Source organism: Diadema antillarum, unplaced genomic scaffold (assembly GCF_040938485.1).
Source record: "Diadema antillarum isolate AM-2024a unplaced genomic scaffold, OU_Dant_1.0 scf00000063, whole genome shotgun sequence".
NCBI lineage: Eukaryota > Metazoa > Echinodermata > Echinoidea > Diadematoida > Diadematidae > Diadema > Diadema antillarum.
The window spans coordinates 392,083-411,366 of record NW_027270952.1 but is presented as its reverse complement, the minus strand read 5'-3'; the positions used below and the strand labels follow the sequence as shown (position 1 = coordinate 411,366).

Sequence of the window (19,284 nt, the reverse complement as noted above, 5' to 3'; positions counted from 1 at the left end):
GTGTCAATTTTAAATTATTTTCATTTTCAGTAAAGTAATGCAAATTAAAACCACAAGAACGATATTTTACCCATATTTTGAACGATGCTTATACAAATCTAGCTATTTGTGATTGAATAATCTTTTCTTTCATGAACAAAATCCATTGCTTTGTTGGTATCTATGCCAATATCTAGCGCCCTTCTGGTTCTCAGCAAATGATATTATGCTTTTTATTAATCTATCATTACAACAACAACAACAACAACAACAACAACAACAACAACAACAACAAGACTCCATCATTTTACCATTGGAACACTTTACTGCTATTTACTTTACTGGAATTTATTGAGATGTTGATGTGAAATCATAGGCACACTCGGAATTTAATACTCCATGGTGTGGTTTTCCTCACTCTCTGAGTAACACTAACATTAAACTAAATTGTCTCCTCTTTGATGTTTACATCATCATTATCATTGTCATTGTTAGTGCTATATAGTCGTGATAGTTATGATTAGAATTGAAACTATAAGTAAACATACAATTTACCTGCACACATGAAAAAAAAACCCGATTACAATCATCAACATTTTCCATGGTAGTCATTCAAACAAGATGGTCAAATTGATGATATTTTTTTTTCTGTTCTAGGAGATAGGGATGACCATGCGTGCAACCAACAGAAGGGATAATAAATGAGGAGTATGCCTTTCCAAAGGAAAGGGAGCTGTCTCTATGTTTGAAGCTCCTTCTTTTTTTTGAGTGATTTTACATGAATATTATCAGCATTATCACTGGGCAAAATCTCTTCAATCCATGTATTTATTTGTGTGTCATATCGACTGAAGGGAAAAATTGCACACTTGATCTTTCTCTCCTGTAATGTAGATATGTTATTACATAATGATAAGAAGAAACTGATGAATTATAAGTCGTTGAAACACGAGGAGCTACAGACACCATGACAGGGTCAGGTTCGTACAATAGAAGTGATAGACTTAATGATATACATGGATAATAAAAAGGGCTCTTATTCAAAGATGTGATAAATTAGGGGGTTGAGTTGGATCGGTTGGGGATCGAAAGACGGCCAGTGACGTCATAGCATGTTATTCACACGCGAATTTGATGGAAGACAATGGGGGGGGGGGGGGGGGGGCTTATCATCAAAAGCCGTTTACAATGTCATTTGTCACCGAAACGGTAACCGCTAATTTTGATTTGTTTCGTCCCGTGTCAAATCTAAAGAGAACCAGTAGTTTAAGTAGCCGAAGCATTAATTTGATTTAATGGTGCTTGAGGACATTACCGTGATGAATATAAGATTTATAACTGATCCAACCGGAATGTGTCACTACCTCTAGAAGAGTACCCATATCAGGTATTGTTTACCTTTGTAGAGTTTGCTTGATAGACAGCCGAAAGTGGCCGTCATTAACGTCTTGCAGAAAATATTAATCAAACAAATGATATGCCAGTGACTTTGACCACTGTTGTATGTCAGGCGACACCCAATTCCAAGGTTTTCAATTAAGGCACGTGTCACTTTGCTGACGCTGCCATCGACACTGCCCTAAATATACGACGTAAATAGATAGATAGATAGATAGATAGATAGATAGATAGATAGTGATAGATAGATATATAACATAGATAGATAGATAGATGGATAGATAGATAGATAGATAGACAGATATATAGATAGACAGATAGAGCCCCATAGATAGATAGGGCCCCATTTTTTCTCTTCTTTCTTTCTATAAAACAACAAACACATATATATAGACAGATAGATAGATACATAGGTAGATCGATAGATAGATAGAAAGACAGATAAATAGATAGATAGATAGATAGATAGAAAGATAAGGTATATTGAGAGATAGGAATATAGATATAGATAGGAATATATATATATATATATATATATATATATATAGATAAAAATACATTGATATAGGAAAGATGGAATATAAAGAAAAATAAATGGAAAAGATGGACGAAATTATTGTAGAGAGTCAAAGTTAGATGTAATAGAATAACAGACCATGTAGATAGATGAATTCAGAGATAGATAAAATGGAGAGACACTTGATTTATATAATAGAGAGTGAGAAAAAAAGAAAGATATAGAAAGACAGAAAGAGAAGGAGAGAAAGGGGGAGAGGGGGCGAATCACTCGAAGATTTTGGAGAGATCCCTGACGTCACTCTAAAACGAGTAAAAATGAACATTTTCACTCGAAATTCACTCCAATTTCACTCTAAATTCACTCTTTTTTGTATTCATTCCTTAAAGAGTGAAAATTTTCACTCGATTTTTTTTTAGAGAGTAAAATTTGTTTGTCAGTTAGAAAATTAATTTGGATTCATATTTCATAAAGACTCAAAACATTAATATATTGCAAATGTGTCTGTCATCTTTTCTCTTGATAATCATATAAACGTTGAATTTCTGTTGATTTCTACAAAATAACACCTTTCTCATCTGTAATGAAAAATTCAAAATTGTTCTTTTAATGATTAAAGGAGATGGAGTCATCTGCATAGAAAACTAATATCCAGGTAAACGGATATCTGTTATTTTTGTAAATATATAATATGCTGATTACATTTTGGGGAAAAGGTATGCTTTCAGCATGCATGACATACGCGACGAAGTCTATGTTTTCATGGACTGTGAGATGTACAGCAGCTTGAGTCTAGGGCAATTAACCCCTGGACAATTACCCAAGACCTCCCCCCCCCCGACTCTAATTATAATCCTAATTCTGATCCTAATCCTAATCCTAAGCCAAACTCTAACCCTAAACCTAACCCTATAGAACCCTGATCTTTACTTTAACCTTATCAATAACCTTTGTTTAGCTGGGGGGGGGGGGGGGGGGGTAATTGTCCTCGGGGGCTAATTGCCGTTGAACGCACAAGTGGTATCATGTAACGGAAACTAATAGGCGGGACTTCCTCTGAATCATTTACGAAAATTGCGAAATCTGGGGAAAACCGCCGATGTCGCTTTTGAGGGTAGTCATACACGTACAGGTTAATTGGTAGTGTTGGAATACCTGCATATGTTAAGGTGAAACGGTGTTATTCAATCTCAATTGTAGAATCATATTATACATATATTTATATGTATATATATATATATAGAGAGAGAGAGGATGAGTGATATCGGAAAACGGAATAACTCCATTCCTATCGAGATAATTCTGAGCGGTTAAAGCTGCGAAAAACAAAGAGAATAATGATTATATTCTTTTTTTTTTACTACCTTAAAGGTGATGCAGGTTTACTTATTTTGCGATCCATGTATATATATATATATATATATATATATATATATATATATATTTTCCAAGAAGCGAGAACCAAACAGATGCATGTGTCCTCTTGAATTAAAGCGTCTTATCCAACATATTCCAGTATCCCTGTCACCCAAACAGGTGGAGAGTAATGTGTATCAGGGTGAGAGTTTTGTGCATGTTCATAGACTGATGGATGAATGCTTTGATGGCTTTTGATAGTGAACGACACTGTTTTAATATATACGATAACGATAACGATGAGACTAGGAGTAGTACTAGTAGTAGTGATAATAGCAATAATGATGATATTTTTATTTATGGAAAGGTATAACTCTAATAGTTATAGTTATAATAACAGTATTCATAACGATAATGATAATGGTAATCAAACTGGAATTGGAGGGGACAATAAAGGACCATGAGGAAGAAATGATTTATATTCTTGTGATTTATATGTGTCTTAATTTCATTTATACTGATGTCGAGCGAATAATGACAAGTGACAGCAGTTTCCCCACAGCAAAATAAGTTACAACTACCATCGTAAACCAAATCGTAAAATAATTTGTTGAAGTTCGCTCCCTGTTAAATGCGCTTCAATATGAGACGCTCCCTCCCTAGATTAGACATTGCTAGAAGTTAGTTTAGGAACCTGAGGGTGGAGACTGCATCGCCTGTGTCGACACACGATGCCGAGTAGTGTTAGGGACGAGATGAGAATTGATCCTCCTGCTCTTTTGTTAGTCTCGCTGTGCAAATCCCCAATGCTTGTAAAAGGAGAGTCACTGTACCCATGGAGCAGAGTAATCTCAACAACAAAACTGTGAACGTGATTATATGTCATCTGTGTATTTGTTTGTTTGTTTGTGTGTGTGTGTGTGTGTGTGTGTGTGCGTGTGTGTTTGTGGGGGGGGGGGGTGGTAGTGGGTGTGTGTGTGTGTGGGAGGAGTGTTGAGTCCAGTAACGTGAGCACGCTTATCAAATCATGATTATCTTTCCATCTTACACGCTCGCTGAGATGCACATACTTTTACCATTTCAAAAGTTTGTGCTATTCAGTTGTGAGTATTGAAATGGATGTAATAATGACTCTGACATGTCTGAGGAGATGACACACTTCAGGCGGAACTTGATTAACAACGCGTCTAGACACACATTTAATGTTAATAAATGAGTATGTGTGTGTTTCTCTCCGTCTGTGTGTGTTTTGCAAATTTAAAAACTACGATTTCTCCCAAACCCGTTCCTAAACTTACTAAAGCAAATCGTAGTCCCGTGGTGCGTAGGCGTTTCGTGATTTGCTCCATTCTTGGAGTATTTAAGTCCCAAGCTTAACTTACTATGACTGCAGTCTGAACATGATTTAGGAGTGGGAGTTTGTCTTAACCTTTTCTACACTGCCACCATGTATGCAAAACATGCTCCACGACACTGAAACCCGTTGAGCCCCGAAAACGAAAGTCATTATTGTTACACAATTAAGATTACCATAAAAAAATGAGCCACTCTCGAACCACATACATCGATCATATCGCCGGAAATCTCTGTTGAGACTATGGACATTTCCGTACTACATGTATTTGGTATCCCATGGGAGAACATTAAAAAAATCAACAAACAGTGTGTGTGGCTTTTATTTGACTATTGTCCATTATAATTTTCATTTTCATGTGATTAATATCTTGCCATACATTAACACAATCATATAAAATGAAAATTTCTTATGCATTCACAGACCATGTTATATTTGATTCATGATTGTATGGAATACATAGATTTTCTTTTTAAATCTGTCTTAATGAAAACTACATAATTTGTAAATTTTACATAGGTAACAAAACAGTATTTGTTTTGTAACTTATATCTTTCCATCAGGAATAATTTATTGAAAGAAGCATTCATAGTTATCTGAAAGTGTTTCGACTATTTCGTTAAAACATTTTAGTTTGATATAATTATCAGAGAATTTTCAAACCATTTTGTAAACATGGTTTATAATATGCCAGAGTTTTTGTTTTGTAACTAATATCGATCTATCAGAAATATTTCATTAATAGGAATGAAATATTTTCCTCTCCTTTTTTTCCCTCTCCTTTTGTATTTATGATGTTTCAATTAATCTTTCCATTGATGTTATTTTTCCAGAGGGGCCCACATTCTACAAGCTCTGTCTTTTTAGTGGGTCTCTCCATTTTTCGCACTTTAAGCAAAGTTATACATGTACCTTATTTCGATCACTTCTGTTTTTTTTACTACAATCTATAATTACTATAAGGTCCTCCTCAACTGTTTCACATTCTTTTCGATACATAATGTTCTGTTTACCTTATTCTCTGTTGTCAAAAGAAGTGCAACTTATATGTTTTGTCGAAAAATGAAATAAACTTTGAATTGAATTGAAAAAAAAATTGAAATATGTAATTTTAGAAGGTTTTTAAACAGTTTCGTCGCATTTCAACAAAACCTGTTTTCTAAGTTGTACACCTCAGGAACATGAAAACAATGCAGATTAATGTCAATCGAATATAAAGTACTGTTGTTTGAGTTCAGCTCTGTTTTTTTCATGGTTTAAAAATTAAAAGCCAAATTTCATTGTTGTTAGTTTGTCCAGGACGTGTCAAATTCGTTTTCTATCATTCTGTAACAAAATATTGTATATTCGTTTGATTTGAAATCATTAACTTTGCTGCTTAAAATTATTCTTCAAAATCATATTCCTTGATGACTTGTCTCCTGAATGCATCAAATTGATTGCATGTAAATCAAACCAAATTTTTATACATTTGGACCAACATTTTACCCCGGTCACTTTCTTTCTGAGACATTAATTCGTAATCTTTGATAATGATATACAGTGTTTAAATTTCATAAAACTTGCATTGTTTCATTATTTGAAGAAAGTCATACAGTGATCTTTGTATTCATTATAACACATTGTATAATGTACATGTTGTCCTTACAACAAAGATTGACTTTACAGCACAGCTGCAGTTGATTTCCAATGGAGTCCTTGATGTACATTAATATTATAAATGAAAATAGTTCAACATTATGTCAGTAGATAAAGCACATATACTACAAAGATATGAAGAGTTTGTTCGCAAAAACCGATAGGTCCATATTTGTCAAATGCAGATATTTGCGATTAAAGGTCAAGAAAAATAAAGAGAATAATAAGAAAGCTTTTGCTTCTTTTGACCATAACTTCAAAAATGTACCTTTATATGTAGTGACCAATAGGCCCTATATCATTTAAAAAGTATTATTTTGTACTTTATGACAGAGACCGTACTTCAAAATCTTCAAAAATGGACTTATCGGTTTTTGCGAACAAACTCTTCATATATTATTATGCTTTCATACTACACAATCTTTATAGTCTAATCCAGCATAAACCATTCTTTCATGGCATTGAGGCATTTTAACTTCGTCTTTGAAAAACAATAATTTCTATTTCATGCTTTATTGCCCTTTTGGAAATGTTTGCATTTGCATCCGTTTCATGCTGAAGGTAGTAAGGCTCTCATTTTTTTTCTTTTTCTGAATGCTTTCATAGGAATAACTGAAGGGAAAGTTTTATGGGTCGGCGAAACCGGAGAAGTCGGCTGTAGAGTGGACGGTACCCCCAATACCGTTGGATTCTCTCAGGGTACCAACCAGCTCAACCAGCTGGTACAATGGAGTCCCGAGCAGGGCGTTGCGAGACCAGGCGGCGAGCGGTACGACATGATGGTAGAGGGTACTCTTTACACCATGATAATCGATAATGTGGTCCTCTCGGATGCCGATACCTACACCTGCTTCTGGTCCCTCACTTCCGGATCGTTTCAAGTCAACAGCACCGCCGTAAAAGTTTTCGGTAAACTTCTTGTTTAATTTGTGTCCACAATCACCATCATACATCTGTGTTAAAGACATCTTTACTATCTCTCTGGTTACTTGTAAAAACAAACAAACAAACAAACAAACAAACAAACAAACAATTAAACAAAAAAAAAAAACGATGGGTAGTGTTAAAAGTTATGAAAGAAAAATTCACAGCAGCTGTATCATTGGCCTGTTGGCATACCTCCAAGCTGCAGGTACACACCAATGGAAAAAAAAAAAACACACACCACACAATCCTATGCCTGTGGGGACTGATGGCCACAATAGAAGAAGACCGTATACTTTGGTATATAAAAGTTTAATACCGCCATTCTTGGCATCATTGTACATACAAATCATCATTACAATAATATCTTTATGTTTGGGGTTGTTGTTACAACGTAATGCCGACTCACTTGAAATTTGAAGTCAGAGATTATCAGGCTGAGCTGTAAGAATAAGTTAAAAACATAATCATAGTGCAGAAGTTCTCAATGGCTAGAAATGTAGGGATCTTTAAATGTTAATCTGGGATTTGTGTCAGTAAAAACAAAGGTCATCTAAACTACATCTATCTTAAAAAGATAGAAAGAAAGGAGGAAACAAACACACATGCTGATGCTGTCGTCAAAAATCGAATTCAAAGCTGTATTAATTTGATTCTCTATACTCTAAAGCTTCTAAGTGATACAGTGTACTCACCTTATTACGAAGTTCTCGGGACTTTCCTTAGTTTATATAGTGAAATTTTGTTATGACCGAATAGTATCGTGCATTTTCGATTTGGTTGGGACGAGGATTTTGTTATAACCCCCCCTTTTTTTTTTAGTTATAACTGGAGTACACTGTATTTGATTTGTCCAGCTTAATTCATTTGAAGAACACCAAACAAAAGTGCTCTTTGGGAATCTAAGCTTTGCATTTTTGCAGACAACAAAAGTTGCATGATCTGCCCGGAAATTCAAACATTGCTGTAATAGGCCTTTATCACCGTTTGTGAAACTGAAGAATTACATCAAGAGATACTTGTGCACTTTAAGATATTTAATGCAACCTTTGTAACGAAGCTGTGACATAAAGCAAACTCAAACAGACATTTGACAGAACAATTATAGTCCCAACACTAACAACTGTGCGTTACATTCGTTACAAGTTAACTCAATTGCCTTATATGATTAGTGATTAATTCTAGTCATTGTAACTCATCACAGACGCCCCCAACGAGCCATTTCCGACAGTGCAGCAGTGCCCCCCGATGCCACCTCCGAGTCAGGGAATGGATCATGGAGTCAATTACTGCATGATCAATCTCGTCAACAAAACCGACAAGCTGAACCTCACGTGTAGCGCCAGTGGCTTCTACCCCAACGCCACGCTTGTCTGGATGGTCGCGGGAAGTGAGCGGGCCCCCGTTGACGAGTCATGGACATTGAACAGCGACGGCACGGCGAACGTCGAAGTCACTATTGAGGCGGAAGTGAGCAGCAACTCCTACATGTGCACTATCTCTGGTCTGCCTATCAAGGGAGAATCAAAGTCATTCAAAGTCATGGTCCAGGTGCCTGAGGTCAAGTCGACGACGATTTCGCCAACGACCGCGGAAGACAAAGATCCTGGAGGCGGTGGCGGTGGCGGTAGTAGCAGCGTAGGTAGGTTCCTATCTGGGTTAATCTGTAATAGTTGTGGAATATGTGTAAGTCATGGCCATGTGTGAAGATGAACCTGCAGTCGTTGTTTGTAGTGTTAGTACAAACTTCTCAGGAGGTAAATGCATCAGGAAAAAAAAGAAGAAGAAAGTCTTGGGTGCTTAGATGTTTCGTCATCTCTTTGACATCTTTGAAAAAGAACAAAAACAATACAATACTCTAACCCCCCCCCCCCGTTCAGACTAGAGGGTTCTCGTATGGATATACGACGTATCTCATTCGACGTATGGATATAGCACGTTTTTATGTGTCTAAATGCTCTAATATTGAAACGTCGTATCAACATACGTCGTATATCGAAGCGAGGATTTGAACGTCGTTTCAAATCATTGCAATCACAGTATTCCAGTTGCTTTACCTCAAGCACCACAAACATTTATATTTGTTCCCTGTGTCTATAATGTAACAACTTGAATACGTTACTTCATCATCTTCAGACAATTATCCAATCTCTCTCAGGAGTCTGCCTGCCTTCCTCTCTATCTATCTCTATCTCCCTCTCTATCTCTTCCATTCTAAATATTATTCTTTCGCTCTCTCTTTCCAGGACTCTGGGTCGGCATCGCTCTCGCCGTCGTCGTCCTTATTGTTGTCGTCGTCGTTGTTATCTACAAGTTGTGGCCAAGAATTAGTGAGTCCTTTAGCCCTCAGCAGGGTGCCTTCTAATCACGTGATATGCTAGCTGGTAACTCGAATCGCTGGGTTCTTTAATATAATACTGGTGACTCACTAAGATCACTTCTTCATCTGTATGCGCTTCAGTTTTATACTTGTAACTGTCAGCCGCTGCTGTTGTATAGCTTGTCAAAGACACTCTACAGACTTCCTGCGAAAATAGATTATTTCATATTAAGCTAGCTGTCTGCTCTCGTAGTTTAAATCCACATGCCTTCTTTTTAGACAATGCTAGAGGTTTACATTGTATGTTTAATGAACTACGTATCTTTAAAGCACTATTTACATTTCATGGAATACATCATCTTAGTCAGTTCCTCTCATTATAATTATTAAGTTTTCTTTTAAATGTACGACTCGAAACAGCGGCGGCAACATCAAAATATTATCGTCAAGTGCATTTTATTGGTCGCATTCCGACTGCTTTCATTGTATCTTGGAATGTATTTTATCAATCCATTGCATGCATGTTCGATTCATTCTCAGAAAATGTCTCTCGTTTTCAATAAACTGTTAACATTGTAGATGGTAAGGACATTGCTATAGCTAAATAACAGCACGACCACCACCAGGGGTTGATCCAGGAATTCTGTAAAGGGGGGCGTGATTGATATTTCTAGTGCCACTTCCGGGGTTCATTTCAATTTTTTCTTTTTATTTCTTTTGTTTTCAACGAACATTAAAGTGGGGATGGGCGTGCGCCGGTTGCGCCCCCCTCTGGATCCGCCACTGACCACCACCACAAAAAAAAGACAAACTTCTGTATCAGATATGAATTCAAATACATGGGAATTGGCACTTCATGTACCCCCTTTCATTCCCTAATGGAATACCAATTTCAATATGGGTCAAACATTTTATCTCACGCACCGTCGTGTTTGTCTGAAGTCTTTGCTATACCGATATTTTCATTCACACTGCTGTGACATTAGACACTACAGATGAAGCCTTAAAATTTTAATCCATAATTATGGTGTATATTATGTATGTATATATATATATATATATATATATATATATATATATATTGTATAATGTCAATGGACAAAGCAATAAATCACCAAAATACAAGTTGAACCATACAAAACCTAGAATAGTTAGTAAATGCAATGCTATAATACGGAGTCTTAGACCCGCGGGATCAGTCGAAGATTTTGGATTGATCCCTGAGGTCACTCCAAAATGAGTGAAAATCAAAATTCACCCAAAATTCACTCTAAATTCATTCTTTCCTGTTATTCACTTCTTCAAAAGTGAACATTTTCTCTCGATTTTTTTAGAGAGTAAATACTAATGAGTCATACGGCCCACGAGTCATAGAACACGAGTCATACAGTTCATGAGCTAGACAAAGAGTGTACGAGGGCCAAGAGGTCCTGTAGGCCATGTAGGTCTAATATAAGCTCACGAGCTTCTTTCGTGTCCACGCGCTAGACTGAACACTCAGCAAATAAGACCCACGAGTTAGACCTTAGGCAAGAAAGACCCAGGAGCTTGACTTTACATTGTGGGCTAAATATACGTCGTGCAGAGCTCGTGGGCCCTTTTTTTGCTAAGTGTTGAGCTCGTAGACCTTGTTTGCGTATATAGTGTCTAGATTGTAACCTTCTTTGTGTAGTGTCTATCTCGTTGGCACATTTTACTTGGTATCTATATATCGTGGGCTGTATGACTTGTGGGCTATGTGACTTCTAGGTGTCCAGCTAATGGAATGATCCCGAATTATCTCGTCTCCTCTGTGACTAAAAGTTTTCTAAATTACTAAGTTTCATAGTTCTACTTTCTGCCGCCTTCAAACATCATTGTTGTGTGTACGTTAACTTTCCACCGTCTGTCTCATAGTTTTGTGCCGTATACTGTCTGCACTATCATACATGCGGTCATGTGTCTTTGTATTGTATTGCCTCTATTATACATCTCTTGCCATGAATGCTTCTGAATGTGTTCTTTTATGGGTATAGCACTAGCGAAAATGATATGGATGCCCCTATATTTTTATATACTGGTTTTCATGCACCAATAATAAAGTCACAGCTATCTTCTATCTCTTATCTTTGTTGGTCGTGCTATCGTGTCATATCTTAAAGTCTTTTCTATGTATTCTTTATGCTCTATGAAGTACTGTTTGCTGCATTTTTGACAAGATTTTAACAGCCCTATCTATTTCATCTTTCTCTTCTATTGCAGTCTAAAGTCTTGCCTTATATGTACTTTTAGCCTAACTCAAGACCTTGCAACACACGTTTTTTTTTTGCCAAAAGTATAGTTACTGTGAAAAATTAAACCAAACCAAACCAAAACAACACTTTTGACCACTCATAGCGACACATTCCCCTAAAGAAAAACAACAAAAAACAACAACAACAACAAAAACAAAACTTAAATCAGTCAAAAACAATTATTATACAGCTCTGAAAACGTGTCAACTGCGCATGCCCATGGATACTTTGCGCCTTTGCATTTTTTTCCTTTTCCTCAAGTTCTCGATGCATTGATTCGTAACTTAATCAGCTGCTTGACTGCCGCTCTTTTTCCAACTGATCTTGTACCACCATCATGCTCTGCTCAGCTTGCGGCACTCAACATTGCTCTTGTCGTGCATATCCTTATAGATTACAATGACGACTTTTTGCTGCAGCTGTCCCTTCTTACAAAGTCAAAATAATACGGATAAATAACAGGCTAAGGGGAATTTGGTAACTGTGGTAACAAACACTGCAGTATGAAATTCTAAATCTGGAAGCCTGTCCCTGAGTAAAATGTTGAAAAATGACTCCTGGTGCTAATATATAGTACGTCAGTCATGCAGATATAAAGTGCTTTGAAATTACTGTCATTGAAAAGGAAGTAGGAAGATCGCGTCGCGACACTTTAAACAAAGTGTTTTAATTCTGATTCTCTTTCGTCAACACGTTACATACCTGTCCAGTCTCCAAAAGTTATAGAATATTATTGATAAGCATCGTTATTTTTTATGTATGAGTTTTGTTTTCCATTTCTGATACATTATATGTTTATGTTGTATTTTACCCGCACGGACATGCGGAAGAGCAGTCTGAGGACTGAAGTATGTGCCGGTCTTAAATGAATGAAATGAAATGAAATGAATTGAAATGAAATGAAAATGGAGTAGTTTAGATAAGTATAAGACTCAGAGGTGACACTTTACATGAGTGGGACTTGCATCTTGCCGCTGACTCGTCTGCCAATTTAACACGTGGGTCATTAAACTCATCAAGCTGCTTGACTTCATCTTCAGGTATGATCCCAATTCTATCATTTTTGTTTTCAATTTTATCTGCACCTTTGATAGTTTTATCCTCTTGCATATTGACATTGAAGGACCCCTTTTCTGCAGCAGAGGACTCTTCTTCTGTAGAATAAAGTTAAGACAATAAAAATCAAGAGTAAAAATAAAAAAAGGTGCCAAAACAAACGTAAATGGGGAGGGAGGGGTGCGTTTATGTTGTTGTGTTTTTTTACGAGCAACTAGAATAATTTAAAACTGCTCGGAAGAATATTCTTTCAAAATATTGTCTTTTCCAGAGAAATAAGGTGACAGCAATTTCAAGCCAAAAAAAAAAAAACCAAACAAACCAACAACTTTAATCGTTATTGCAGCATACATCGTTCTCGAAAATGGAGCCGTCATCTACTCTATGCGTCATGTTTCCTGTAAACTTCGTATATTAACCACAAGGTTACTGTCAAAAGCTGCAATGTTGCCTTACATTATCATTTCACCATTTATCCACGCCCGACTGCAGGATTTCCCGTTTGCTATTTCTCATTGTTGAAGACTGATAGCCTCTCGAATAAAAAAGTTTCTATGCGGCTTTACAACTCCATTACTTGCTCCTTTCGGTTAATAACCGAAACGAAAGTGACTGCAATCTCGACTAGAAATAATTAACTTAACTCCTCAGGTGACGGTCAATTACTTACCTATTTATTTGAAAGTCATATCAGATATATCTAACATGTTCTTTCTTTGCGTCATTCACATGGAGCAAATTCACGTACCATTAGAGCCCCTAACAGCCGCAGAGTTAAGACTGTCTCTCAATGTACAACAGTCCGTGCCGTGTTACTTCACTGACGTACGATATCCTGTAGCGCCAGCTATAGTTGAGAGGCTGTCAGTCTAACTTTGGCAGTTTTCCTATCGAGTATTCCATTGTGTTCATGTGTATCAATTATGTTTTCTCCCCTTCTATTGTTACTTCCGTCAGTATCCCTCTCTACATGATATCATTACCTGCGCATTCTATCTCTCAACCTGCTACCTCATGTTCTATACTCGCTTCTTCTCTAACTTCTAAAATTCACGTCTGGCAAATCAACTCTGTTAGATTTCATTTAATCTTTCTCCGTAATTCTAACCATATCGTGTACCTTTTAATCTCTTCCCTCTTACCGGTAGCCGGTACACCACGACCCTCCCCGAAGTACAGGTACAAAGATGTGAAGAAGACGGAGGAACTTGACGCCGAACTAGGGAAGAGCACGAAGTCGAAGAAAACTAAAGGTATGCTTGGAAGTCGATGGCATATACATGGCAAGAATTACCAAATAAAGGCAACGTTAGCCACAACACAAAATCCTGCAAAATTGGCACCCATTGTGTTTCGTGTTTGGAATAAATTTCAACCAGCATGTTTAACTTCAGATTCTTAGCACGTGTCAGGAATTCGCCCCGAAATCTAATGTCCTCTTGCAAAATACGGTGCCTTTTGTATAACTCTTATCAGTCTTATGAGCCACACGTAAGATATATGTGACAGTTTTGGCATAGCGGAATGAATAATGCGTGAAGAACATGCTAACAGGAATAGGCTCCTTTTGACAGACATTAATATTGGTTTTTAAAAATGCAATTTTATTTCATCAAAGACATGTGGTCGTTGAACCACAAAATATATGCAGCATCTGAATTTGGAATGTTTTACAAAATATTTTTCTGCCTGATGTTTTACAAATGATATGATCTCGAATTGAACTTGCTCATCTTTTGTAACATACTTCATAGGCATCCAGTACATTTCTCTATTCTAAAGAATAATCTAACACGTTCTCTACTTCTAGTCAGCATAACTAGTGCTGAAATCTATCAAATACACTCTATTTTGTAGTGGGACTTGTATCATTATGAACACTGTAACTCTTGATGATAAGTGTCCAAGTTGGAGTCAATAATAAATATGTCCAAATCAAACGAGCTCGATAACCCCGGTAAGCCTTCCATCCTGATAGCCTTCCACTGATAAATGACGGTTACACACAAAGAGAAGTAGCCACAGAGATTGCCCCCCCCCACCCCCGACCCAAAAAACAAAAAAACAAAAAAAACAAAAAACAAACACCCCAAGCAAAACTGCAATACACTTACACCAAGATCATGAAAGGCCAGGGAGTACCAAATTGCAGCTTGGTATTTGGGTTTAGGATAGGAAACGTCTTTCCTCCAGACGAGATAACCATCATCTTGTCCAGTGGAATCATTCATCAGCAAGGGACATAGGCTTAAGAGAATGCAGTTTTGCAATCAGGATCCACAAAGATTTGAAAAATGAAGATTGGGATAAGGTTACCGTCAGCTATGTGTCGACCATTCAATTGCTACCAACCCCGATGGTTAAACACAGTGGACCAGGATATTGGGAGTTAGTTCGTTAGTTCTCCAACACTTCCTGGGTTCTGAGACTTAACGCATCCATCTTGTATAGAAGTCTATTCCCACTCTGTGTGATTAAAGCAGACGGCACTTGATGGTGACTAGCAGTCCTTCTGTAAATCATTTGATGTCATTCGGCAATTTTTGACACATTGCTGGACAAGATGGCGGTCATCTCGACTGGTCGAAAGATGTTTCCTACCCCTACACCATGCTGCAATTTGGTACTGGGCGGTGAGTTGGCTCAGTCGGTAGCGCGTTTGCCTCACGATCCTAAAGGCCCGGGTTCTAACCCGAGTCTGGACTGAGCAATGTTGTGTGTAAGCATACCGTCCCCTCTCGCAAGAGACTAAATACTCTGTCCCTCGGATAGGACATAAAATGGAGGTCCCTTGTATGAGAGAGTCGCAACTCATGTACGTAAAAGATCCCGTTTCATTCATTCATCGCAAAGGGCAGGGTGTTTAACCCCGTGAAGTGGTCCCACCTCACATCCAACTGGACCCCATGGAAGACCAGTTTAACGTAGCTGAATATGGGCTATCCAGCCATCTTCTCAGATGGAAATGAACAAACAAAAAACAAAGAAACTGGGCTTTCCTGCTTCTTCTTTGTAAATTGCAACCTCATTCGTAAATCAAAAAGCGCAAATATATCTTTAAGGCATATTTAGTCAAATGTTTTATCTCTTTTGTTGTTTAACTACGTCATTTCTTTGGTAAATGAAATAATGTAAAACGTCGGGTGGAATTGCCCCCTCAAATATAGATTTAAAAAAGTCTATGTCTCATAATTTTTCCCACGGCTGTATGCTTGTGCGTGTGTTTCTTCTTTTTGTGTGTGTGTGTATGCTGATCATCAACTTGTGTGTCTTTGTTTCTTAAGACAAAAAGTCCGAATCGGATGACGACGAGGACGGGGTCGAAGAAGCCACTGAGAAGCTGACGAAAGAGTCTCAGGATGATGACCCTCCCGTGAAAGGTGGGAACAAATAATAGTTGTTTAAAAATGCTTCCTTGTAATATTACAAAATGACATTTGTATTCATGAAAATAAAGTTCCTAGATAAGAATTGAGAGTAATTCAGTCAATAGGACAAGATCCACATTCAATGCCAACATTTTGTAGACATTTTACTGGAAATCACTTTTACTAAATAGATTTAAAAAAAACCACCACCAAACATGAATATAATATTTATGCATTAAGTTCGTTTTAGCATTGATATCAAGTCCATAATGTTTTAGGACACTGAAATCTTTGAGAGTGCAATTGACAGGCAGGACTTGACCGCAAAAAACCAACAGATCGAGGAGTGTATAAAGTTCGATTAGTCGGAGATATTGAACCGATTGATGATAACTCACCAACGTTGTCACGTCCTCATGATAAAAAGAAGCAGAAAAAAATCTAGCAAAGGTCCTCATCCTTAAAGCCTAGAGTGCGCTACTGTCTATTCGAGACATTATCCCTTCAAGCTCGTTCATTACTCACGGATGTTCACCGCCTTTAAGAAACTTCGTTAAACGAAGAATCTTATTCTCTTTAACACTTACGAAGGGGGAGACACAACGGCCGACACCGGCCACGAGTCGAGCGGACACGCCGCTGACCATTCCAGTGACCATCCAAGTGGCCACACCACTGGAGGAGGTCATTCCACGTCGGATCATTCTACTGGACATTCTGGTGGTGATTCTGGGGGCCACTCCACCAGCCATTCTGGCGGCGGTCATTCTGGAGGCGACCATAGCCATTCAAGTGGCGGTGGTGGTGGCGGTCATTCAAGTGGCGGTGGTGGTGGCGGCCATTCGGGTGGCGGCCATTCTTCAAGCGATCATGGCCACAGCTACTCTAGCGGTGGTGGTGGTGGTGGCGGCTACTCTGGAGGCGATAGCGGTGGGGGAGGTGGTGGCGGTGGTGGTGGCGGCGGCGGCGGTGGCGGTTCGGATGATTAGGAATTCGATGGGATACAGAAAGCGCCAATATCTTGAGCGCCACGTTTAAATTCATTTATATCGGACGGGTGGGAAACATGGATCTCTATAGGAAGTATCTGGATGCATCGTTGGTCAAACTCTTTGAAGCCACCCGCCGCCATCTTACCACGTACACCCAGTCTCTACCACCTACGCACATCGCCCGTATAATTGTGTACCGAGCTCACGACATTAATGATTTTGGTAATAGTTTCTGCTGAAATATTGCGTGAGAGTCTCCACTGGACATGATAACATGACGGCTTTACTTCTTTGAGCAGCGAGCCGATGTGATATCCAGATATTTCACATATAGATCAGTGGTGAAATCAGTGGTAGGACCAACGAAGCACCTGCTACCCAAGCATTCGCTTGCTTTTCCAGGTGAAGGTATTTTAGATATCTCAGTAATCACTGAAACACTGGATACCAATGCAATCTAAGTATATTTGATAATTACCTAATGATTTGGTGATTCATGATATTGTTACACGATAGATGAGTCATTGAAAACTCACTTGTAGCCAATGTTTTTTGAGACCTGATCTTTGGTGTTAAGGTGGAAGTGATTGAACATACAAAAATAAAGCCCAGTTAATTAACAGCATCAGAGAAAAACAGTTATCTGTAGCTGTAAGTTTTTTTTTTATTGATATTGCCTCAATATAGAAATTGTGTTCTTGTCTCTTATTTGTATTTTTTTTATTTTATTGTTTATTGTTGGGGGGGGGGGCATCATCCGCCTAGCGTAAACTGAAGAATTTTTATGTCATGTACCCCCTTTTTCTTTTTTTGCATACCTTGGTAAGCAAACAGTTTCCTGAAAACCAAAAATCTTGGATTGGACTTTCAACTGTCAGTGCATCCCAAGTGGAGTCGAAGTGGATGTATGCAAGTAAATGCAATACCTCCATCCCAGGAAAATAAAAATATCCATCATTTTAGGTATTACTGTAGTTACTCATATCATCAGTTGAAATCCATTTGCATTATATCACAAGTTAGCAATAGCATGTTCGAGCTGTGTCAAAAGTATTATTGTTTTGTGAATTAGTATAGTTGACGTAGTGAGTAATAGAAGCAGTTACGACAAAAAAATGTGATGAATACGTGAAGAGATTTACTTGTCTTTGAATAAAAAAGAATGACATGAAAATAATGTCATGATGATGAACCATTACAACATTGATAGTCATTATAAATGTTATTGTGTATACTTGTAAGATCACGTGCATTACTGATCGTTTGATACCGCTGCCCATTTAGTTAGGTGAATTATGTAGATACTGTATAACTTGAATCTACCGAATTTGTCTTTCAGATTATCTGAACTTAATTGTTTCACATGTGTCAACTGGCATCAACCATTTTGGTGTGTTGTGCTTGTATGCCAGCAGTATTTATTGCGTCCATGACCAATGCCTTGATCACATTTCTAGAAATTAGTATAAAACGTTTCTGATCTTCTACCTACGATTTTTAAGTGATGTATAGGATAGAAATTATATAAAATGTAGATTTACGTACATCTAGGATAGATAGGCCTTTCCTCCACTTTACTAGAATTCATGTCGAAGGAAGGCGATTTGTTTTTCTTTTTGAAGTTTTCTTTTGAGAGTTACGACTTTTAAGCTGTAAAAGTGGATATTTTCGCTTGACTAATTTTTCGCGCTTGGCTGGGTCGGAAGAGTTTCGCGTGTTTTTAATTCCGCGGAATCAAGACATCACGCACAGGCACATATGGCAAGCAAAAATATTTGCGAGCTTTTATTTTCGCGCTAGTTTCTGGTTGCGCGAAATGCGCGAAAATTTGAACACCGCGAAAATTTCCACTTTTACAGAGTAGCTTCTACCTTTTTATGTTTTGTATCTTTCGTGGTTTGAATCTCGCTGGGTTTGCTCTGTTAGCGAGAACACATTCTCTCTAAAAACCAGTAGTCTACGAGCACAATGAGAAATTGTTCACCAAGTTGGAAAGTAAGGAGTTATTACCGTTACAAAGACCGAACATTGAAAAAGACAACAACAACAACAACACACACACACACACGAAAAAAAAGAAAAAAAGGAAAACAAGAAAAAAAAAACGGT

General features: G+C 37.8%; 1 protein-coding gene across 1 annotated transcript; it reads left to right on the top strand.

Moving 5' to 3' along the window:
• The first annotated feature begins 8,350 nt into the window (after positions 1-8,350).
• Positions 8,351-19,224, top strand: LOC139716287 (uncharacterized). Its single transcript, XM_071627852.1, has 5 exons — positions 8,351-8,808; positions 9,413-9,496; positions 13,964-14,068; positions 16,100-16,195; positions 16,775-19,224. Exons 1-5 carry the CDS (start codon positions 8,415-8,417, stop codon positions 17,170-17,172), a joined length of 1,077 nt encoding a protein of 358 aa, XP_071483953.1. The 5' UTR covers positions 8,351-8,414; the 3' UTR covers positions 17,173-19,224.
• Positions 19,225-19,284: the final 60 nt, after the last annotated feature.

Excerpts from the sequence above, each read along its gene's own strand:
- LOC139716287 (XM_071627852.1), top strand. The coding sequence starts at position 8,415 with ATGCCACCTCCGAGTCAGGGAATGGATCATGGAGTCAATTACTGCATG. Across the intron at positions 8,809-9,412 it reads TGGCGGTAGTAGCAGCGTAG|GACTCTGGGTCGGCATCGCT; the intron begins GTAGGTTCCTAT and ends CTCTCTTTCCAG. Across the intron at positions 9,497-13,963 it reads CAAGTTGTGGCCAAGAATTA|CCGGTACACCACGACCCTCC; the intron begins GTGAGTCCTTTA and ends TCTTACCGGTAG.